At 41.3% G+C, this 24,306-nt stretch overlaps 1 protein-coding gene across 35 annotated transcripts in view; it reads left to right on the forward strand.

The window, feature by feature from the left end:
• The window catches only part of TNRC6A (trinucleotide repeat containing adaptor 6A), a 217,814-nt gene that overhangs the window by 111,081 nt on the left and 82,427 nt on the right, over positions 1-24,306 (forward strand). For 5 of the 35 annotated variants that reach the window (XM_054668323.2, XM_054668325.2, XM_054668328.2 and 2 more), the window contains exons 1-2: positions 7,575-7,748; positions 8,156-8,203. The exons of 13 other annotated variants lie outside the window; for them this stretch is intronic. In XM_054668323.2, the coding sequence (XP_054524298.1) occupies positions 7,744-7,748; positions 8,156-8,203 (53 nt within the window). In that variant the 5' untranslated portion in view covers positions 7,575-7,743. 17 more of the 35 variants (XM_063796870.1, XM_063796872.1, XM_054668329.2 and 14 more) reach the window with 12 other exon arrangements.

Genomic DNA, 24,306 nt, shown 5'->3' on the forward strand with positions numbered 1-24,306 from the left:
GTGATAAAAGTGTTCTATATAGTGATTGTGGTAATCGCTACATGGGCATATTTATTGGTCAAAATGCATTACATTTTTCACTTTAAAAGTGTGAGTATGCCTGTAACTCCTGTGCTTTGGGAGGCCAAGGTGGGAGGATCACTAGAGGCCAGGCATTGAAGACCAGCCTGAGCAACACAGCAAGAACCCATCTCTATAAAAAGTAATAAAAAAATTAGCTGAGCATGGTGACACACACCTCTCATTCTTGCTACTTGGGAAGCTGAGACGGGAGGATCAGTTGAGCCCAGGAGTTTGAGGCTGCAACGAGCTATGATTATGCCACTACACCCTAGCCTGGGTGACAGAGCAAGACCCCAACTATTTATTTATTTATTTTGAAACAGAGTCTCACTCTGTCGCCCAGGCTGGAGTGCAGTGGCATGATCTTGGCTCACTGTAACCTCCACTCCCGGGTTCAAGTGATTCTCTACGTCACCCTCCCAAGTAGCTGGGATTACAGGCACCCGCCACCACACCCGGCTAATTTTTGTATTTTTAGTGGAGACGGGGTCTCACCATGTTGGTCAGGCTGGCCTTGAACTCCTGACCCCAAATGATCCACCTGCCTCGGCCTCCCAAAGTGCTGGGATTACAGGTGTGAGCCACAACTCTTAAATAAAGTGTGACTTTTATTGTATACGAATTATACCACCACAACAAAAAAGAGGCAAAGAGAATGAATCTTTGGAGTTTTCGGAGTGTTCTACGGTATGGCAGTGGAGAAACACAGGAAGAAAAGACAAAGAAAGCAGATTAGAGACCAGACGAGTTGCTGATACATTGCATGAGAGGCAGGGAAGAGTCAGAACTAACACTTAAGTTTCTGGCTGGGGCAGCTAAGTGACTGGTGGTGTTATTACCGACTTGGGGGAAAACTGGGAAAGCGTCAGGTCCATATAGGGTGTTGGTTGGGTCAAGGGAGGAATGAGGAGGCTAAATTTTGACATGTCAGCCTGAAATACCCAGGAGATATTACGTGGGCCCATTATGCCACACTCATCCTGTTTCTCTCTTGCCTTGCTGGTTTCTTCATTACAGTATCAGATTTTCCAGGATTCATTCCTTGGCTCTTCTCATCCTCCACAGCAATGGTTCCCAATAAGTAACACTTCACCTCCACTCCCCAGAGGGTTTGGGGGAAATGACTGCAGTGTTTTTGGTTGAGGGGAGACGTGTGCTATTAAGAGTCCATGGTGGCAGGGCGCAGTGGCTCATGCCTGTAATCCCAGCACTTTGGCAGGCTGAGGCAGGAGGATTACCTGAGGTCAGGGGTTCAAGATGAGCCTGGCCAACATGGCGAAACCCTGTCTCTACTAAAAATACAAAAATCAGCTGGGTGTGGTGGCATGAGTTTGTAATCTCAGCTACTTGGGGGGCTGAGACAGGAGAATCGCTTGAACCCAGGAGGTGAAGGTTGCAGTGAGCCAAGAACGTACCACTGCACTCCAGACTGGGTGACAGAGCAAGACTCTTGTCAAAAAAAAAAAAGTCAGTGGCTAGAAGTTGTGGATGCTGGAGAGAGTTAATTCCACAAAATGAGGAATTCCTCCCTCACTGGACATTCACATAGGTAAAAGGGATGTTTATAATTATCTGAATACCTAACTTTTTTTGTTGTTCCATTTTAATTATTGCAAAATTTCCAGTAATGCAATTATCACATAAATTGAGAGAGAACTGTTTCTATTTGTTCAGAACTTGACTGAGAGTTGTTCTCCATTCCAGAAAAATTATGTCTCCAGCATAACTACAGTTCTTGATGTGAGTAATCAATTCATCACTGCTGTGACTATGTATAGTAGTGATAGTACACATAGGTGTCAAGACCTAGCTACCCCACTGCATCTTCTAGTGTAGACCATTTCCAAACATTTACATAATGAAAGACATTTTATTTTATTATGGTTACTTTTATTTCTCTTTTATATCAGAGATGTCAATATGTATGTATTGTGAAATTATGTCTTAGGTAAATTAAGACATAATTATCCATGATTATCATGTTGGGATAGAAAGAGGTGGTGTTACAAAACATTTGTTATCAAAAGGGGTGTAGGATCTAATATGGTTAAGAAAAACAGTTCTGTAATGTAGCGGGCTCTGGAAGCAAATCACTTGAGTGTTTGTTTGTTTGTTTGTCTGTTTTATCATTTACTATTTTAATATGACATTGAGCAAGTTAATTACCCCCATCCGCAAAGTGGGGATAATATTTCTACCTCACATGGCTATGTGAAAGCAACAATTAATAATTAATTAATATTTGTGAAGCACTTAGAACAGAGCCTGACTGGCATATATTAACTTTCAAATACATTTTAGTTAAATAAGACAAATACACTTGGCTGTGCATGATGGCTCACACCTGTAATCCCAGCACTTTGGGAGGCCGAGACAGGCGGATCACCTGAGCTCAGGAGTTTGAGACCAGCCTGGGCAACATGGTGAAACCCCATCTCTACAAAAAATATGAAAAGTAGCCAGGTGCAGTGACTTGCGGCTGCAGTCTCAGCTACTTGAGGCTGAGGTGCGAGGATCACTTGAGCCCAGGAGGTGGAGGTTGCAGTGAGCCGAGTTCGTGCCACTGCACTCCAACCAGGGCGACAGAGCAAGACCTTGTTAAAATAAATAATAAATAAATAAATAAATTCTCTCCAGGAACTCATATCCACGTTCATGTTTATACATTACTGTGAAAAAATTTTAAAATTTAAAAATATTATGCATGAGCCTTGCCTAAAAAAAATACTTATGTATCTCACAATGCTGTTTGGTAAAGCCTTGGGAGGAAAACAAAATCTTTTCTTTCAAGTACATAATTTCCAAAGTATTAGGCTCATCATTTGCCCTTCTCAGTAAGAGAAGGAGGAGAAGTTAGAGAACATCTTTGTCCTGATAACTTCAAAAGTCACAGGAACAAAGACAAATGGAGAAAAAGGGCTTATTTAAAATTAAATTTGTACAGCCTGTTTCTCTTTACAGGACCTTGTTTCTGGTTCCATTCCTAATGGACTGATGCAAGTAAAATGAAAATGACAACACTAGCAGTTTCATTTATTTATTTATTGAGAAAAGGTCTCACTCTGTCCCCCAGACTGGAGTGCAGTAGCATTATCTTGGCTTACTGCAACCTACCCCCTGCCCCAGCCTCAAGCGATCCTCCCACCTCAGCCTCCTGAGTAGCTGGGATTACAGATGCACACCACCACACCTGGCTAATTTTTGTATTTTTAGTAGAGATGGGGTTTTGCCATGTTGCCCAGGCTAGTCTCGAACTCCTGAGCTCCAGCAATCCGTTTGCCTCGGTCTGGCAGATTTAAAGCCAAATACAATATGAAGCCTGTTTCCCTCCGCACTGATAACCCACAAATGTAACCATAAATGTAACCCTCCAGCCTGAGACCCCCTCCTCTCCCCCTCCCCAGCTCCTCTCTCCATTCTCAGGTGAAGCTTTACATTTTCAAAGAAACGTTCTTTGTTGCATAATCAATGTTGTGTTCCTTTGTTTTACACTTTCTTAGAGCAACATTCCTATCCTTCTGTGCACTTGCCATAGTTTGTAATTATACACTTTCTGTTTGCTTAAGAAAAAAAAAATCGTCCAGGCACGGTGGCTCATGCCTAATCCCAGCACTTTGGGAGGCCGAGGCGGGTGATCACTTGAGGTCAGGAGTTCGAGACCAGCCTGGCCAACATGGTGAAACCCCGTCTCTACTAAAAATACAAAAATTAGCCAGGTGTAGTGGCACACGTCTGTAATCCTAGCCGCTGGAGAGGCTGAAGCAAGGGAATCGCTTGAACCCAGGAGGCAGAGGTTGCAGTGAGCTGAGATCATGCCACTGCACTCCAGCCTGGGTGACGGAGCAAGACTATGTCTAAAAAAAAAAAAAAAAACAAATCTGTCTGCCTTGCTAGACTTCATCCACCACTGTAGTTCCTCACAAGAACCAGAGAAGCCAGTCCTAGCACAGTGCCTGGCACATAGTAGGTGCTCAATAAATATTGTGTGAGTGAATTGTCATTTTGGCATTCAGGGGTACACAGGTGAGACAACGGTTAAGGTTTAAATCTGAGAGTAATCTGCATTCAGAGAGTACTTAAATACAAGAGAATAAATGAGATTACCCATCCTAAAGAGAGAGTAGAGAAGGAGGAAGAACAGAAGTCTGGGACAAAGCCTTGGGAGTGGGGAGATCTCCAACATTTATTTGATATAAAACAGAAGATGTTAGCAAAAGATACCAAAAAAAAAAAAAAAATGGCTAGAGAGGTAAAAAGAACTCCAGAAGAATATACTGTCAAGATGGCCTAGCAAAGAGATTCTCTTAAGAAGGAGGGAGAGTTAGGTTGTGGCAAATGTAGCTAAGAAGTAAATCAAGATGAGGACAGACATGTTTCCATTGAGTTTGGCACCCTCAAAGTCACTTGCGACCTTCATAAGAGCAGTTTTGCAGGAGGGATGGGGATATCAGGTTAAAGAGAGCTGGGAGAAGGAAGAGAGCCAGTGGAAGGTGCTTGTATTGAACACTTTCCCAAGAAAGCATTGTTGGGAACGAGAGCAGAAAAATGGAGCTTGAGAGGAATGACGCATCAAGGGAGTTTTGGGCTTTTTGCTTTTTAATGAAAGTTACTAGAGTTTGTGTGGTGATGGGAAATATTCAGTAGAGAGAATGATTATTTAGTAAAAAGAAAAGATAGTAACAGGAAAAGATCCCTTAGAGGGTCCCACATAAGGAATCAGTGCTGATCTTATATTGTCATTTTTCTTCGATGTATGCACCAAGTTTAAGTAAGAGATAATTTAAAAGTGACTAGCATGACCTCACATAGAAAACTGTACATTGCAGCCCAGGAGGGCTCAGATGGGATGTCCAATCACTGTCAACAAACCTTCTGGAAATCACATCTTTTTTTTTTTTTCCCCCCCCAAGGTGGAGTTTCACTGTTGTTGCCCAGGCTGGAGTGCAATGGCGTGATCTCAGCTCACTGCAACCTCTGCCTCCTGGGTTCAAGCGATTCTCCTGCCTCAGCCTCCCAATTAGCTGGGATTACAGGCATGCACCACTATGCCTGGCTAATTTTTTATTTTTAGTACAGGCCGGGTTTCCTCATGCTGGCCAGGCTGGTCTCAAACTCCTGACCTCAGATGATCTGCCCACTTCGGCCTCCCAAAGTGCTGGGATTACAGGCATGAGCCACCGCGCCTGGCCAAGAAATCATATTTTATTAGCTTTGCTGGAGCTGGGAATTAGTTCCAGGCTTTCTCAACCTTGGTGCTATTGGCATTTTGGTTCAGATACTCCCGTGTTGTAGGGGACTGTCCTACGCATCGTAGAATATTTAGTAGAATCCCTGGTCTGTAGCTATCAGATACCAATCAGTAGCATCCAGTGTGACAACCAAAAAGTTCATTGCTAAATGTCCCCAGGGGTAGGGATGGGGGCAACATTGTCCCAATTAAGAATCACTGAGTCATTAAAACCTAAAAAAGTCTAATAAAAAAAATCAGTCAATCTTAACAGCTGTGCAAATGTTGATAAATATGACTGTTTTCATTGCCTTATGTTGTTGTGAAAAATTATTCCTAAACCTGGTATGAAAGCATATTGTGCCATACGTATATGTTCATATTTTTAAACTCCTAATGAAATACCATAGTAACTTTTAAACATTTTAAGTAGAAAGGATTATGAAAGAAAAACAAATATGTGTGTAGGTAAGTGAACCTCAGGGATGATAGCAGGAAAAGGAAAGTCACTAGCATTTATTTGGTGCCCACTACGTTTTATATTTTGTAAACCTGATTTTTTTTTCCAAAAAAGTGTTTTTTATATGCTCATCGCAAAAAAGAAAAAAACAGATACACTAAAAGAAGAAAATGAAAATAAGTCATAATCAGTTAACATTTTGGTGCATATGTTTCATGACTTTCTGTGCATTCATTCACTAGCTTAACCTATCGGAGAGGACAGGAACCCAACATGTCTAGGGAAGTTTTGTTTGTTTTTAACGGGAGAGATTCAAGCATGTTGTAAAGCCAGTTGAAGCTGGGCGCGGTGGCTCACGCCTGTAATCCCAACACGTTGGGAGGCCGAGGCGGGCGATCACCTGAGGTCAGGAGTTCAAGACCAGCCTGGCCAACATGACGAAACCCCGTCATTACTAAAAATACAAAAAAAGCTGGGCGCAGTGGTGCGCGTCTGTAATCCCAGCTACTTGGGAGGCTAAGGCAGGAGAATTGCTTGAACTCGGGAGGCGGAGGTTGCGGTGAACGGAGATCGCGCTACTGCACTCCAGCCTGGGAGACAGAGCGAGACTCTGCCTAAAAAAAATAATAATATAATAAAAAAATTTAAAAAAAAAAGCCAGTTGAAGGACTTAGGTTAGAAAAAGGAGAATGGGATGATCCACAGAGTGGGGTTTCTGAGAAAGTAAAGGTTATAGATTTTAAGCACAGAGGAGGAATTATCTTTAAATTAGAAGAAAAAGCATGATGAGAGGTTGGAAAGAACACATGCAAGTGAAAATATGTATCTTACTGTATCTACATGTATGTGTATTGTTGTATCTACCTGCAGATATGTATGTCTTATTGTATCTACATGTAGGTATGTATGTATACTTTTAATGTGCACATGTGCATCTGTGTCTACATATATACATATCTTAGTCTATCTACATGTATGTATCTTACTGTGTCTACGCTAAGATGTTTCTTACTGTGTGAGCTACGCTGGAACCTGCTTTTTCACTTATTCTATTGCAACCATTTCCTCCATGCCGGGATTATTCCTCCACATCATTTTTACAGTGTCCTAATACATGCCAGTAGCTGTTTTTGAAGCCATCTAGTAGCGCTGGACATTTTGGCTGTTTGCAATTTTTCACCATCATCAATACCACAGCTTAGTATCTCGATGGTGAAATATTTGCAGATACCCAGAATTATTTCCTGAGCAGAAAATCCGTGCAGGCGGAACTGCTGAGTCAAAGGTCGGTGGATAAAAATCGCTTTTAAGCCTCACAACCCGCCTCAGGTATGCATTCTTTACCTGAGGAGGAACAGAGAAGCATAGAGGTTAAATAACTGGCCCAAGGTCAAAAATAATTAGAAGTGGCTGAATTCAAAAGCCGCGCGGGCTCATCAGGCTGCAGTTGGGGTAAAATTTGCGTTTTAGGCAATTTTTTTTTTTTTTTTTTTTGGCGTGTGTCAGTGGGGGAGGGGCCGGGCGGCGGGTAGGAAACTTGTGTCGCACGAAAGAAGGAGGAGGAGGGGAGGGACTCCCCTCCTCGGTCAGACCGGAGCCGGCCGCACCGAAAAAGGTTGGACTCGGGACTCCGCAGGCCCCCCCAGCCACTCCGCGGGGCGCCTCGGAGGCTGTGACCTCCAGGGAGGTCCGGCCGGGTGCAGCGTGACACGCCGGGGCGGTTGCCAAGGACCTGCCCAATCTGCGGGTCCAGTTGCTAGGGCCTCCATCTTGGGGGCCAGTGGCCGTGGCGCCCCCGGAAGGGGTTGCCGAGTGGGGCATTCACTTCCGGTCTGGGGCCTGCGGCGGTGTCGGCGGCGGCGGCGGCGGCAGCGGGTCGGTGTAGAAAATGGCGCTGGTGCAGCGGCTCGGGCCTCTCCCCGCGGCGCTGCGGAGGGCTTGAGGCTCGCGAGCCTCCTTCGCCGCGCCCCACTTGCTCGTGCACTTTACACACATGAGGTGAGCGGAACAAGGGCCTCCCTCCGGGCGGGAGGAGCCGCGGGCGCTGCCGCAGGGCCCGCAACCCGCGGCGGCGGCGGCAGCAGAGGCGGCGGCGCCGGGCGTCCCCGAGACTTCGGGCCTCGGCGGGAGGGCGCAGGCTGCGTTGCTGCGGAGGCCGAGCGGGCGGCCCGGGGGAGCCTCGCTGCGCCGCGCCGCGGGGGCCAGGCCGGGGTTGCGCCTCGCCCGCGCCGCGGGACCGCAGTCCGGGCTGCAGCCCCGCAGCTTTGTGAGTCCCCCTCCCCCCGTCCTCTCCCCTCCCCCATCCGGCCCCGGCGCGAGCCTCTGCCGCAGCAGCTCCGTTTTCACGCGCATCTCGTTTTTGTGTGTGTTTTTGTTTTGTTTTTGTTTTTGTTTTTTTGTTTCAGAGAATTGGAAGCTAAAGCTACCAAAGACGTAGAAAGAAATCTTAGCAGGTAAGATGGGCGAGCTTTGCGTCTCCCGCCCCACGATAATCGTATATTTCTACTCCGATTCGCCCTTTCTGGGTTGAGAAGTTCCCCCGTGACATTTTCTTCCGCACCCGGAGAGCAGACATTCGGGAGAAGCGGCCTGGGGGAATACTGGAGGGATTGCGGGGAGATGCGTAATTACGCGTGTGTTTCTTTCTTAAAAAAAAAAAAAAAAAAGCGCAAAGCAATTCTTGTAAACTTAGTTAAAGCATTCTCACCCTTTTAGAATTTAATTAGGGGACTTGTGCATTAATTACTATTGTAAATGGTTGCAGGCATTGTGTGACTCATGATTGAGGCGGCCCTTATGGCGGGCTGTCAAACTGTTTTGGCTTCCCCGTTATTACTTTGTAGCTCAAATTGTTGCTTTTATAAAAAGATACTATGTGTTCGCATTCCCCCCCACCCCCATACATTGTAGTCAGGCGGATTCTGTTGCATTGGACACAGTTTTGTCCTTGAACTTTACCAAGCATAAGCTGCGTTTTGTTTTCCTTCGAAACTCCATTTCTGTCCATGTTCGGTGTGTGCTCTTTTTATCAGCTGGTAAAATAATTAAAAATCTTTTCTCCAGAAGAGGTTATCGTTCCTGTTGGGCCCTGCTGCTTTTGCATCACCGTGAAGGGAGATTTTTTTTTTTTTTAAACGATGTCTTTATGGAATGGAAATATTTAGCTTCATTGAGCTGTAATTGCTTAAGCATCAAGGAATTGTACTGTATTTAACTCCTTTTCACATTCATTTTCTTTCCTACCGTCTTTTCCTTTCTTATTCCCCTTTTTCTTTTGCATCATATTGGGACACTCAGGGAAACTTAGCCAATTAACCAAATCCGTGAATAGCTTTCTTTTTTCTTTTTTTTTTACTTGTTGAAAATAAAATGAAATTTCTCCTATCTCAGGTTTTAATGTAGTTTGCTCTTGATGATTGCGGGTCTTAGGTTTACGTTGGGGTTTTTAACACTCACATTTCAAATCGTCTGAATATTTTGCACCGCGTAGAATTGTTCCAAATTGCTGGCCTATTGAGTTTCATAAGATACTAATCTGTTCAGGTGATCGTTAAAGAATGTGTTCAGATGGTGAAGGATAGGCATCATTGGTTTACCCAGTAAGGGATTCTCTGTTACTCAAAATAATTATGGGATCATTTAAAGGAAATTAAGTCTGACATCACTGACTATTTGTGGTATATTTACATAAATTTTGTCAAAATCTAGTAAGGAAATGTTAAGATATGAAACCATTAAAGAAAACAGGTTGAGCCATTAAGGTGTAATATCAGCAGAACAGAGCTTAGAGGTCTGTTTCTCCTTCCATTTTTGTTTTATCAGGTAACTATATCAGTATAATTCCTATGAAGGTGCTCTAGTACTTAATTAAAAATTGTCTGTGCCACAGGTATAATTTTGATATTAGGTAGAACTCGAGTCTCTGGGTTGGCTATTTATCAGAGTTTGAATTCCAGCTCTGCTACTTGCAATATGACCTTGACTCTTGGCAAGTCACTTGGCCTCTCTGTCCAATCTATAAAACGAGCGGCGTGGGCCAGCCAGTTGCTGAGGTCTGTTAGGCCCTTTGGGTTACATAAAAGAAGTAAAGTGCTGTCCGTGTTCACAGAGGGCATGTACAGTCTAGTAGAAAGACTATCATAAATGCATAAGTAACAGTAGTACTAGGTAGATGACGTAGGAATCAAAAGATACCATCCCATTCTTGTGCTTGAAAATATTCAGTTGGTCAGAAGGCATGAAAGGAAAAACAAATATCAAAGAGATTGTAAGGCAATGTGTACTAAGGATCCAATGAGAGGGGAGCATTTCTTGCAGGTTAAAAGTGTTCTGAGGAAGGAGAGGTGATTAGGTGGGCAGATGCTTCCTTCATCTCCATCTCTAGCTGTGTTTCCTTTTTCACAAAAAAGAATGTATCTGTCTTTACCCATTAGTGCTCTCCCCAGGAAATCAAGGCATTGTATTCATTGAGTAACCATTTTTTGAGCATTTTCGATATTTCAACTGTGGGACTGGGCACTAAGCCAGGGAAGAATGTAAGTAGTTAAATTTATTGATTGCTTACTATATGCCTGGCACACTTTTCCTAAGATTTTACATGGACTCATCTGATCCTTGAAAAACCCTGTGAGGTAGGTAGTATTATTATCTCCGTTTTACAGATGAAGAATTTGATGTATAAAGAGGTTAAGTAACTTGGAGGAGACCATATCACTGGTAATTGGAGTAACTTTTTAGGCTTCAAACTTGCAAAATTTGAAAATTTCTTTTGGTAGGCGGGACCCACAGATGCATGCAATACTTCTAGATCAGTTTTTTCATCTGGGCACTTGACATTTTGGACCAGATAGTTTATTATTTTGAGGGTTGTTCTGTGCATCACAGGATGTTCAGCATCCGCAGTAGCTCTCCCTGTCCAGTTGTGACAATCAACAATGCTTCCAGATACTGCTAGATGTCCCTGGGAGTGGCGCAGAATCGACCCTGGCTGAGAACCACTGCTCTAGATCTTCATTAGGAATTGTAACGTGAAAGCCTCCAAACTTTCAGATGTTGAGTTAATTTAAACATCTTTTGGTCGAGTGCTGTGGCTCACACCTATAATCCCAGCACTTTGGGAGGCCAAGGCGGGTGGATTGCTTGAGGTCAGGAGTTCGAGACCAGCCTGGCCAACATAGTGAAACCTCATTTTTACTAAAAATACAAAAATTACTTGGGCGTGGTGGCATGTGCCTGTATTCCCAGCTACCCGGGAGGCTGAGGCAGGAGAATTACTTGAACCCTGGGAGCGGAGAGCCAAGATTGTGCCACTGCACTCCAGCCTACTTGACAGAGTGAAACTCTGTCTGAAAAAAGAAAAAAAAAATCTTTTAATAACATGGAAGCCTAGACCCTATTATGTAGATCCTCAATTTGGAAGCCCTGGTTTCTGAATGTCAAAGATGTGTTGCCATTCTCCTTTTCCTCTGCTAAGCTGCAAATCCTCAAGACAGTGTGCCTGGTAGCCAGTGCCAGTTAAACAACATTGGCACAAGTAATAAATTTAGTTTACTATCATAGGTAAACTGTCTTTTAAAATTCACAGTTGGCCATTAAAATTGTCACATTATGTTAGTATCATGGGAGCCATAATATCTACATGAGGGCGATTACCATTAGAACTGAACTTTGAAGAATGGAATCAGTTTTGAAAGGCAGATAAAAGGGCGTTGTAAGAACAACAACAGAAGTAAGGACACAAAAATCCAGAAAGTACAGGAGATTTTGATATTGCAGTGGGTAGTTCAGGTTATATAAGGTATTTGTAGCAAACTGGTTGAGGCCAGATATAGAGGTTCTTGAATGTCAGGTTGAGGAACTTGTGCATAAATTTTTAGGTATGGGAGCTATTGCATGCTTTTTGTTGCGTACTGATGTGATAGAATAATCTTCTGGTCTGGGATTACTAACCAGGTGTATTTATGGGAGAAAACTAGTGATCTAGGCAAGAAGCGATGGAGGCCTGAATTGAAGTGGTGGCAAAAAGAGGTGAGTGAGGCTGGACCCAGTGGCTAACGCCTGTAATCCCAGCACTTTGGGAGGCCAAGGCAGGAGGATTGAGCCCAGGAGTTTGAGACCAGCCTGTGCAACATGATAAGACTCTGCCTCTACAAAAGAATTTTAAAAAATTAGCTGGGTGTGGTGGTGTGCACCTGTAGTCCCAGCTACTTGGGAGGCTGAGGTGGGAGGTTTGCTTGAGCCCAGCAGTTTGAGGCTTCAGTGAGCTGAGTTTGTGTCACTGCATTCCAGCCTGGGAAACAGAGTGCAACCCTGTCTCAAAGCAAAAAGAGAGAGAAAGGAAAAAAAAGATGAGTGTATAAGATACTGAGGAAGTTAAGAATCTGGGATTTGACAGCTGATTAGGTGTCAGAGGAGTCAAAAATACATAGGAATCTTCATCATGGATGAATGACAGTTTGACCCAACCTCTGAACAGAACAAGTCAGAGCAGAAATAGGAGTTTGGGGAGAGAAGATGCTAAGTTACATTTTGCAGTTGTAAAAAAAAAAATCTGCCAGTACTGGTCTAGACCAGTAGAACTCAGCTGGTCTAGTCTGAAAAAATATTTTGGAGGCCAGAATCATAGAATCATTGAATATTTAGAGCTGGACTATGACTTTAGATAGAGATCAGCCAGCATTCTGACTTCTTCATTTCTCAAGTGGGAAAGCTGTGGTTGAAACAGATTCAGTAACTTACGCAAGTTTATATTCTCTGTCAAGTGACCCAGCTGGGATTTAAACAGGCCTTTTGACTCTAATTCTAGTATTCCTCCCATGTGCAGTATTTTATTTTATATTGCACAATAGATAAAATATAATTTTGGTTTTTCCTTCTTTATTCTAAAAGAGTAAAAGCAGTTATCTCAATATGTTATGTTCATTCTAGTGATGACTTTACTATCATGTACTAAATGTGTTTTGTTTAAAGTAGAAGTTAACTTCACGTTATACTGATTTGTCCCCCCATAAACCAACTGTATGTCATCATATAACAAAAGTTGTTAAAAGTGCTATATACCATATAATGTTGCATCTAAACTGGGACACTTGTCTGAGATGCTTTTGCCTGGGACAAATGCTGTATTAGAAATGACTAGGACTGGCCAGGTGCAGTGGCTCACATGGGTAATCCCAGCACTTTGGGAGACTGAGGCACGTGGATCATTTGAGGTCAGGAATTCAAGACCAGCTTGGCCAACATGGTGAGACCCCGTCTCTACTAAAAGTACAAAAATTAGCTGGGTGTGATGGCATGTGCCTGTAATCCCAGCTACTTGGGAGGCTGAGGCAGGAGAATCTGAACCTGGGAGGTGGAGGTTGCAGTGAGCCGAGATTGTGCCACTGCGCTCCAGCCTGGGCAACAGAGTGAAACTCTGTTTCGAAAGAAAGAAAAGAAATGACTAGGACAGCAGGAGTAAAACCCCAAGGCATTAGGTCTCCGTAGCTAAGGTGGATCCCACTCATGCAATTCATCAACCTTTGTCTGAAAAAAAAGAAAGAAAATCTGATTTTGTTAAGCTTTTCTTTTGCTTTGCTGTGATACGGTTTGCAGGCCAGCACATGCATATTACTATAGGTTGGTGCGAAAGTTAATTGTGGTTTTTGCTCATTTTTAATGTACCAACCCAATACGCTTTTTTTCCAGCTTAATTTGGCAATTAGGTGGTAAATCACTTGATAGGATAAATTAATCACAAACTGTAAGCTTAATTTAAAAATGTGTAACAACCCTCTGTGGAAAATTTGAATATAAACATCAAAGGACTACCATTCAGTAAGCTCTTTTGATTTTTGGCATCTGAAATGTCTGAAAGTATAAATTGCAAAACATCTTTACAATTTTAATGACAACTGCAAAAGTATTGCCCATGATTGGAAAGACTAAAATGGTATGCGTTACATGTATTCTGTTCAGACTGTTGCATGATAAATCTCTCACTGAAAAAACAGAAATCCCTATCTCATTTTAAAATTTTAAAAAATCGGCCGGGCACAGTGGCTCATGCCTGTAATCCCAGCACTTTGGGAGGCCGAGGTGGGCAGATCACTGGAGGTCAGGAGTTCGACACCAGCCTGACCAACATGGTGAAACCCCATCTTTACTGAAAATACCAAAATTAGCCTGGTGTGGTGGCACATGCCTGTAATCCCAGCTACTTGTGAGGGTGAGGGAGGAGAATCGCTTGAACCTGGGAGGCAAGGGTTGCAGTGAGCCGAAATTGCGCCATTGCACTCCAGCCTAGCCTGGGCACAAAAGCAAAACTCTGTCTCAGATAAATAATCAATCATTCTAACCTTAAGCAAAATTGGAAAAATGTTGCAACGAATACCTGTATCTCTTTACCTAGTTTTAGTGATTATTAATATTTTGCCACATTTGTTCTATCGTGACATTGCACACCAAAGTATGGCAGTAGGTATCTCACAGAATAGGGGCATTCTACCTGACAGCAATCAAATGATCACCCACAGGAAGTTTAACTTTACAATTCTGTCTGGTCCCTATTCAGATTTTCCCAATTTTCTCAAAAATTTTTTTAAAGTTGTATTTGTTCTTTCACTCAATTCCTGTATCCTGGGTTGCATTTAGTTGTGTCTGAAGTTTCTCTTACATTAGGAGCATTTTCCTGCCCTTTTCTGCTTCTCTCTTGATAATGACATTTTGAAATAGTCCAGTCTAGTTGTTTTTGCAGACTGAAATTTGCATTTTTTGGGTCTTGTCTGTATGATTAGGTTCAGGTTGACCCTTTTTGGCAGGAGTATCCCATAGGTGATGATGTGTTTGTCTTCAGTATTCCCTCCCCACAGCATTTTGAAGTAAATTAACCGAAAGGTTATCCAATATTCTTACTTCTACACTGACTTGGTGTTTCTTTCATTTTAGGAAATGCCAAACAATTGGTTTAAACTGAGATGTAATTTTAAATATTTGAGGTTACAGTAATTACAGGTCTTTGTATTTAAATCGATCAGCCATAATGATTACTGCTTTTATGAAGATTTATGCCAAAGGTAGCACCCTTACTGTGGGACATAAAAGTTGCTTGTTTTCAGCTTTGACCAGTGATGAACTGATAACCCTGGTAGGAAAATGAAACATTGGGGCTGGGCTTGTAATACACTTTCTTAAAAGAATGCCCCATTGAAATTAGAGTGGCACGGTGCCAGCAGACCAAGGGTTCTCATCCCGATGCCACAGAGGGACCACAGGTGTTATGAAGTGGTTTGCAAAATTGAATGTATGCTAAAATAAAATAATAAAAATAAAAATAAAACCCCACAACAAAAGCAGATATGGTCCTTAGTGCTCATTAGATCTCAAAGGGTCATTACTCCTCAAAGATTAAGAAACTGCTTCTTTATGAGAAGGTTGTCAGAGGAGCTGAATAGTATCAATAAGAGGAAGATGTTTGAGATTCAAAAGGAAGTAATATTCGACTAAGGCACAGCTTCTTTCCGTCTTAAAAAAAAGCCACCCATGAAAATAAATATAGTTTAAATTTCCTATTTAAGATGTCTTATTTTAAAAATGATTTGCATACTCTGTGTGTTTGAGTTGGCTATGAAGGAGAAATCCTAGCATTTCCACTCTTGTAACTAGGGAAAAGCATTTTGAATTTTTAGCAGTAGTATATTATGTGATGATGACTCAGCTGACTTCTCGTTTCAAATGGAATGTTCAAAACAGATTAAAACCTGGTTGAAGAATTTTATACTTTGAACCTTACAAGATATTTTCTGCAAACAGTGACTGGTTGGATTTTGTATAATAACAAACAAGATTAAGCCAACTCAGTTGTTTTGCTGTTCTTATTAGTGGTTTTCAGTCAGGGAGCACTTATTGAGCAGTTTGCTGCAATAATATTGAATATTTTTAGAGTTATGACGTCTGTGTTTTGTTGACTTTGGTCCCTTCTTTCTCTCATTCTTTTGAAGTTTCCCTAAAACATGTGTGCACAGACGGGAGAGAATGGTAGTTAAGTATGTGCTGATTTTAAATGTCCTTTTAAATATCATTTATTCCTTGATAATTGACTGTATAACTGATGTAAGAGAAATATGTTTTATATGTTATTCCACTTGTGAATCTCTTTGCAATGTGAGGCATATAGTGAAAATCTTACAAAGATAGGGTCATAAAATGTGCATTCTCTACACTGCTGCAGGTTAATCGTCCTCGAGCCACGTTTCTGAGGCCTGTCAGTCACTATTTCTTAGAAACCTTTGTTGGCTCCTTCCCAGTGACTCTGGAATTAAAGCCCAGACTCTTGTTTTTTGCTCAGCTTATCAATTTAGCACTGTCCCTTCCACCTTTTGCCCTGTCCCTAACTCTTCTTCTCTGAATGTACCTTTCAGTTTCTCTCAACTTTTAAATAACAGCTTTATTCAGATAAAATTCCCATATGATAAAATTCACCCTTTTAAAGTCCACAAAGTGTATGATTTAATGGTTTTTAGTATATTCACAGAGTTACGCAATCAGCACCACCATCTAATTCTAGAATTTTCACCCCTTCACCCAAAAACCCCATAATAGCAGCCACTCCCCATTTGTCCCTTCCACCCAGCCTCTGGCAACCACTAATCTACTTTCTATTATAACTCTATGGACTTACCTATTTTCGTTTAAGTGGAATCATACTGTATGATACTTTTGTACGTGACTTGTCTTATTTAGTGTAGTGTTTTCAAGGTTCGTCCATCATGTCGCATATATCCTTTATTCCTTTTTATGGGCAAATAAATTTCATTGTATGGCTATTGCCCGTTTTGTTTGTCCGTTCATCAGTTAATGGGCATTTGGGCTGTTCTAACTTTGGGGCTATTATGAATAATATTGCTATGAACATTCATGTACAAATGTTTATGTGGACATATATTTTCAATTCTATTGGTTATATACCTAGGGGTGGAATTGCTGGGTCATATGGTAACTCTGTTTAACTTTTGTTTGTGTTGTTTTGTTTTGTTTTTGAGACGGACTCCCTCTGTTGCCCAGGCTGACGTTCAGTGGTGCAATCTCAGCTCACTGCAACCTCCCACCTTCCAGGCTCAAGCCATCCTCCCACCACTGCCTCCCAGGTAGCTGGGACTGCAGGTGCATGCCACCATGCCCGGCTAATTTTTTCTGTATTTTGTAGAGATGGGGTTTCACTGTGTTGCTCAGGCTCTATTTAACTTTTTGAGGAACTGCCCGACTGTTTGCAAAGCGGCTGCACAGTTCTACATTCTCATCAGCAATGTATGGAGGCACTAGGTTCTCCACATCCTTTCCATTGCCAGCATTTGTTAGGGTTCTTGTTTCTGATTTTAGCCATCCTAATGGATGTAAAGTGGTATCTCATTATGGTTTTGATTTACATTTTCCTAATGGCTAATGATGATTAGCATCTTTTCATGTCCTTATTGGCCATTCGTATATCTGATCTGAGAAGTGGCCATTCAGATTCTTCTCCCATCTTTAAATTAGGTGATATTTTTTGTCATCGAAAAAGGTCTTTATATAGCTTAGATACAAGTCCCTTATTAGATATATGATTTACAGGTATTTTTTCCTATTTTGTGGCTTTTCCTTTCACTTTTTTTTTTTTTTTTTTTTGAGACGGAGTCTTGCTGTGTCGCCCAGGCTGGAGTGCAGTGGCATGATCTCAGCTCACTGCAAACTCCACCTGCCAGGTTCAAGCGTTTCTCCTCCCTCAGCCTCCTGAGTAGCTGGGATTACAGGCACCCACTACTATGCCCAACTAATTTTTGTATTTTTAATAGAGACAGAATTTCACCATGTTGGCCAGGCCAGCCTTGAACTCCTGACCTCAAATGATCCACCCGCCTCTGCCTCCCAAAGTCCTAGGATTACAGGCATGAGCCACCGCATGCAGCCTCTTTTCACTTTCTTGATGGAGTCCCTTGAAGCACAAAAATTTTAAATTTTGTAAATCTAGTTTACCAGTATTTTTTTCTGTTACTTGTGTTGTTGGCAACAAATCCAAGGTCACAAAGATTTACTTGTGTTCTAATAATTTTATAGTTTTAGTTCTTAATGTTTAGTTCTGTAATTCATTTTGAGTTAAGTTTTGCATATGGCATGAGGGCTCCAATGTCATTCTTGTTATGTAACTATCCAGTAATTCCAGCTTCATTTGTTGAAAAGACTTTCATCTTGGCACCCTGTTGAAGGTCACTTGATCATAAAATGAAGAATTATTTCTGGACTCTAAATTCTATTCTGTTGATACTATGTGTTCATCATTATGCCACTTCCACACTGTCTTGATTACTTCAGCTTTGTTGTAATAAGTTTGGAATCAGTATGAGCCTTCCTTCAAGATTGCATTGGCTGGACAACCAGAGACTAATTATTAAAAAAAATTTTTTTTAAAGATTGCATTGACTATTCTGGTTGCATTTCTATGTGAATTTTTGGATCAGCTTGTCAATTTCAGCAAAAAGGCAGCTGAGATTTTGATAGGAACAGTGTTGAATATGTAGGCCAGCGTGGACAGTATTGCATTTTATAATATTAAGTCTTCCAGTTCACGAACATGGAATCTTTTTCTATTCATTTAGGTCTTTAATTGTTTTCAAAGATGTTGTGTAGTTCTCAGTGTGTAATCATGCTTCTTTTGTGGAATTTATTCCTAAAACTTTTTGATGCTATTGTAGGTGGAATTGTTTTCTTGATTTACTTTTTGGGTTGTCCACTGCTACTGTGTAGAAATACAGTAGATTTTTTTTAAAGTTTTTTAAAAATTGTGAAACACGTAAAATTTACCATCTTATCCATTTTAAATGATGTAGTTTGGTGGCATTGTCCATTCACATTGTTGTGCAGCCATCACCACCATCCACCTCTGCAACTCTTCATCTTGTAGAATGGAAACTCTGTACCCGTTAAATCATAACTCCCTATTGCCTTCAGCTCTTGGCAGCCACAATTCCACCTTCTGTCTGTATGCATTTGATTATTCTAGATACCTCATTAGTGGCGTCATAGAGTGTCCTTTTGTGACTGGCTTATTTCACTTAGCATAGTGTCCTCAAGATTTGTCCATATTGTAGCGTGTGTCAGCCAATTGATTTTTGTATGTTGATACTGTGTTCTGCAGCTGTGCTAAACATGTTCATTAGTTCCAGTAGTCTTTATGTATCTGGATTCATTAGGACTTTCTGTGTACAAGAGCCTGTCATCTGTGAATAGAGATAGTTTTACATCTTCTTTTCCAATTTTGGTTCATGCTTACTCACACACGCACTCTCTTTTTTCTGACTGGAACCTCGAGCTCAGTGTCGAATAGGAAGTGGCAAGATCAGACATCCTTGTCTTGTTCCTAATCTTGAGGAGAAGTATGCAGTCTTTATCATTATGTATGTTGTGAGCTGTGGGCCTTTATCAGGTTAAGGAAGTTTTCTTTTATTCCTATTTTGAGTGTTTTTGTCTTGTAAAAGGATACTGGATTTTGTCAGATGCTTTTTCTGTGTCTCTTGAAATCATCATGTAGCTTTGTCCTTCATTCTATTAACATGGTGTATTTCGTTGATTTTCATGTTAAACCACCCTTGCATATCTGGGATAAATCCACTTTGTGTAGTCCTGTTTGTTGCTAGATTTGGTTTGTTAGTCTTTTGTTGAGGAGTTTTATGTTTGTATTCATAAGGGTTATTGGCCTATAGATTTATCTTTTGATACCTTGGTTCTCTTTTGGTACCTGGTACCTGATTTGCTCTGGTTTGCAATCTGGGACCTTTAGTTGTTGGTTTTGCGTCCACCTAATTCTGCATTGTACAATAATAATTGTTTTTATGTATTCAGTTTTATTTTCTACTGTATACACTTCCTCCTTTGGTTGCAACCTTCTTTGCATCCTAACCTTAGCTTAGTGCAGTGCTTTGTGCCTAGTCTCTCGTGGCTAGCAATTAGTGTACACTTTTTACATTTTATTTATTTATTTTTTTGGGGACATGGTCTTGCTTTGTTGCCTAGGCTGGAATACAGTGGCGTGATCGTGGCTCACTGTAGCATTGAATTCTTGGGCTCAGGTGATCCTCGTGCTTCAGCCTCCTGAGTAGCTGGGACTACAGGTATGTGCCACTGTACCTGGCTAATTTTTTAATTTTTATAGAGACAGGGTCTTGCTGTGTTGCCCAGGTTTGTCTCAAACTCCTGGCCTCAAGTGATCCTACTACCTTGGCCTTCCAAAGCACTGGGATTACAGGTATGAGCCACCACACCTAGTCCCACTGTACACTTTTTACGTGCATCTGTTAAGTACTTCATCTGCATTACCCAATTAAATCTTCACAACCACCCATTGAGGGAGGTACAGTTTGAGACGTCTCATAAATTAGATGATGAAGGCTTCAGAGAAATAAAATAAATTGCTTAAGGTTACACACGTAGATGGTGGAATTGAGGTTTAAGACCACTTCTATTTGACATTTGGACCCAGGGGTCTTCACTGCATGCTATGCTGCCTAGGAAATGCTTGTTTGAATAGATTGGAATTGAACTGGTCCTTAAAGGAAAAGTAACATATGGATAAGAGTAAGAATTAAAAGAGTGCATTTTTGGCAGTGGTGTTGGGGTTACAGTGTTAGTAAAGGCAAGGAAGCAGGAATGGGAATCTAATTAGAGTGCCCGGTGACAGGGAGTATTGTACAAGTAGGACTGTTTTTTGTCCCCAGAGCAGTAATTAGTCCTATTTGGAAGAGTGAGATTAACATCTAAAATAATTAGAAAATGTCTGGGCGCAGTGGCTCACGCCTGTAATCCCAGCACTTTAGGAGGCCGAGACAGGTGAATCACCTGACGTCAGGAGTTTGAGACCAGCCTGTCCAACATGGTGAAATCTTGTCTCTACTAAAAATACAAAAATTACCTGGGTGTGGTGGCAGGTACCTGTAGTCCCAGCTGCTCAGGAGTATTGTACAAGTAGGCAGGAGAATCACTTGAACCAGGGAGGCAGAGGTGGCAGTGAGCTGAGATCGAGCCATTGCACTCCAGCCTGGGTGACAGAGCAAGATGCTGTCTCAAATAAAATAAAATAATTAGAAAATGAGTATTGTTTAATTAGAGGTCAAGGATGAGGTTTGTTTGGATTGGAAAGAATCATGAAGGAACTAGTAATTAAGCCTTAAAAGAAGAGTAGGATTTGGGTGGGTAGATGTAGCAAACTGAGTTTTGGGTCAGCCTTACCACAGCCTTGTACCATCTGACAAGTCATTAGGACTTTCTGATCCTCAATTTCTTTAACTGTCAAAGGGGAATAATACCAGTGCTATGTTTCAGGGTTGTGAGTTCAAAATGGATAATATCTCAGAGTACTTTGTAAATTGTAGGTGTTTCTGTCCTTATGGTGGAGTATCTATTGTTTTCTAAGTTTCTAAACTCACTAACTTTCCTCAATCTGAGCTTTTAATTAATTTTTTATTATTATTTTTGAGAAAGGGCTTTACTCTGTCACCCAGGCTGGAGTGCAGTGTGGAATGATCTTAGCTCACTGTGCGACCTCTGCTTCCCTGGCTCAAGTGATCTTCCCGCCTCATCCTCTCGAGTAGTTGGGACTACAGGCATGCACCACCACACCCAGTTAATTTTTATATATTTGTAGAGACAGGGTTTTGCCATGTTGCCCAGGCTGGTCTCGAACTCCTGGGCCCAAGCAATCTGCCTTGGCCTCCGAAAGTGCTAGAATTGCAGGCATGAGCCATCTGCAGAGCTTTTTATTTTGAGTTAATTTCCGATGTAGAGAAATGCAAGAATAGAACAAAGAACTTCTGAATATCCTTAACCCTTAATCCTCAAACATTAACATTTAGTCACATTTACTTTATTCCCTCTTTTTATACATACTGTTTTTTACCATTTAAGAGTAACTTACAGACATGATACCCCTTTACTCCTAAACACTTAGTCAAAGATCTTTTCTTGGTAACTACAGTACCATTATGAAAATGGGCACAGTAACATTGGCACAGTCTTAATAGCAGATCTACAGATCTTACTCAGATTTTGCCAGTTGTCTCAATAATTCCCTTTAGAGCCAAACGAAATCTATTTTTTCCTGGTCAGGTCTTCAATCCAAGATCACAAGTAGCATTTAGTTTTCATGTTTGTTTAGTTGCCTGCATTCTGGAAGTTTCTTAGTTTCTGCTCTTCAGGACCTTGATATTTTTAAAGAATACAGGCTAGTTACTTTGTAGAATGTCCCTCAGTCTGTATTTGTCCGTTATTTCCTTATGACCTGATCAGGTTATGCAGTTTTGGCAGGAATAGTACAGAATTGATGTGGTGGTCTCAGTACATCATGTCAGGAGATGCCTGATATCCTTTTATCCCATTATTGGTGATGGTTAACTTCAACTGCTTGGGTGAGGTGGTCTCTTTCGGGTTTCATCACTGCAAAGTTAGTATTTTTCCCTTTGTAATTAATAACACTATTGTTGGGAGATACTTTGAGAGTACGTAAATGTCTTGTTTTCTCATCAATGTGCTTGCCTTAACCAGTAGGGCCAAATAGTGATTTTTAAAGTCAACCATTCTTCTTACATTAGTTGATATTTTACTGTAAGGTTTGGTACTTCTCTCCACTCACTCAGTCATTCATTCATATCAGTATGGACCCATGGGTTCTTATTTTATTCAGTTGTTTGTAATTTTTTATTAGCATAATTTATCGCTCAAATTATGGTGCTAGTGGAAGCCCCTTTCAAGCTCAACTTCCCACTTTTTGAGATCCATACTGTCATCTGGATCCTTACTGCTGTTTGTATGCTATTCTCCTTCCTTCCTAAGGGGAAGACATGCCAGCTAAAGCTAAGCTAAGAAATATACAGCATTGCTGCCACTCTGTCTGTTGTCCTCTTTTGTGCTCATACTCTGTCACAAATATATATTTTTTATTAATTTGTATATGTACACGTCTCCAGAATTTCTTTATGCACATACAAGGACATGTAAATATATATATATTCATATCCCTCCCAACACAAAAAGATAGCACACTGAGCCTTAGATTTTGTTTTGTTTTTCCAGTTAACTTTAAGCCTTCCTGATCCTTTCACATCAGGATGTAGAAGAGACCTTTGTTTTGCAGCTGCATAATATTCCATTTTATGGATATATCTATTTTATTTAACTACTGTATTTGCAGATAATTGTCAGTTATTATAAACAGCATGTTCCCCACCCTTCAATACGATGACCCCTTTCCACTTCCAGATAACTATTAGTTGTCCTTACTTTAAAAAATAGCGAAACTTCATTTTATCCTATTCTCTTCATTTTACAGCTGAAGCTTTTGAAAAACCGATCCAAATCTCCAACTTCCTTACCTATTTTTGCTCCAGTTCAGTTTTCATCTCTACTGTCTGGTGAATTCTATAGTTTTGAAGGTTGCTAGTGACTTCCTGTTGTGTAGTGCTAGACAGGTTTTGGTGATTAATTTAGGTAGGAGGATAAAAATGAGAAAAGGAATGGGGGGTGGCAATCAAATGGGAAAAGAGGAAGACTGGAAGAAAATAGAAGAAGGTGGGATCTGCATGGGAGAAAGTAGGAGAACAGAATGTTTTTTGGCAGAAGATGTGAAGTGTATTTTTATTTCTAGCTTGTAACATACAGCTGGCTTCTATGTGAGGATGAGCTAGCTTGTGGTGTGTTGCTGACTGATAGGCTAGTTGGGCCCTCAGGAAAGTTGCTTCCTGTTTTCTGTCTCCTAAAGCAAAATAGAGACACCTAACCCCTTGTCCCATTATTGTCATTTCTCCCACTGTTGCCCAGGGTGGCATGCAGTGGCACAATCATAGCTCACTGCAGCCTCCAACTCCTAGTCTCAGTTGATTCTTGGGCCTCAGCCTCCCATGTAGCTGAGACTACAGGTATGTACCCCCCCCCCCCCCCCCCCAGCTAATTGTTAGGATATTTTGAGTTATCTCAGATTTATTCTTTGCTTGCTTTTTTCACTGCCACCATGCTAGTTTGGGGAACTACACATTCACTTAGATTTTCACAACAGTCTTCTCACCCTTGTTTTTGCCAATTTATTGCCTATTCTTACCCAACATTTTCCCTCCCTTTTTCAATTCCAGTCAATGCTGGTCCCTGCAATTGTCATGCTGACAAGTCTCCATACTTCGCTTGTGCCCACACCTTTCTGTGCTCCTAAAAAATCTTGCCTCTTTTGCAAGAGCCAGATCAACTTCTTACTGCTCCATAAAGCCTTCCACAGTTGAAACAGCTCTTATACCTGTCTTACTTCACTAATCTTGTTTACAACCTGTATCAAATGTTTGCTTGTTTTCTTATTTCAGATGTGTTCAGTTGTTTCTACAAAATCGTAGGAATTTTTTTCCTATAAAAAAAATCATGTTTCCTAGCTGAGTACAGTGGCTCACCCCTGTAATCCCAGTACTTTGGTAGGCCGAGGTAGGAGGATTGCTTGAGCCCAGGAGTTTGACACCAGCACCACCTCATTCCAGCTCGGGGCAACAGAGTGAGACTTCGTCTCTAAATAAATAAA

This window comes from Pan troglodytes, chromosome 18 (genome assembly GCF_028858775.2).
Source record: "Pan troglodytes isolate AG18354 chromosome 18, NHGRI_mPanTro3-v2.0_pri, whole genome shotgun sequence".
Lineage (NCBI taxonomy): Eukaryota > Metazoa > Chordata > Mammalia > Primates > Hominidae > Pan > Pan troglodytes.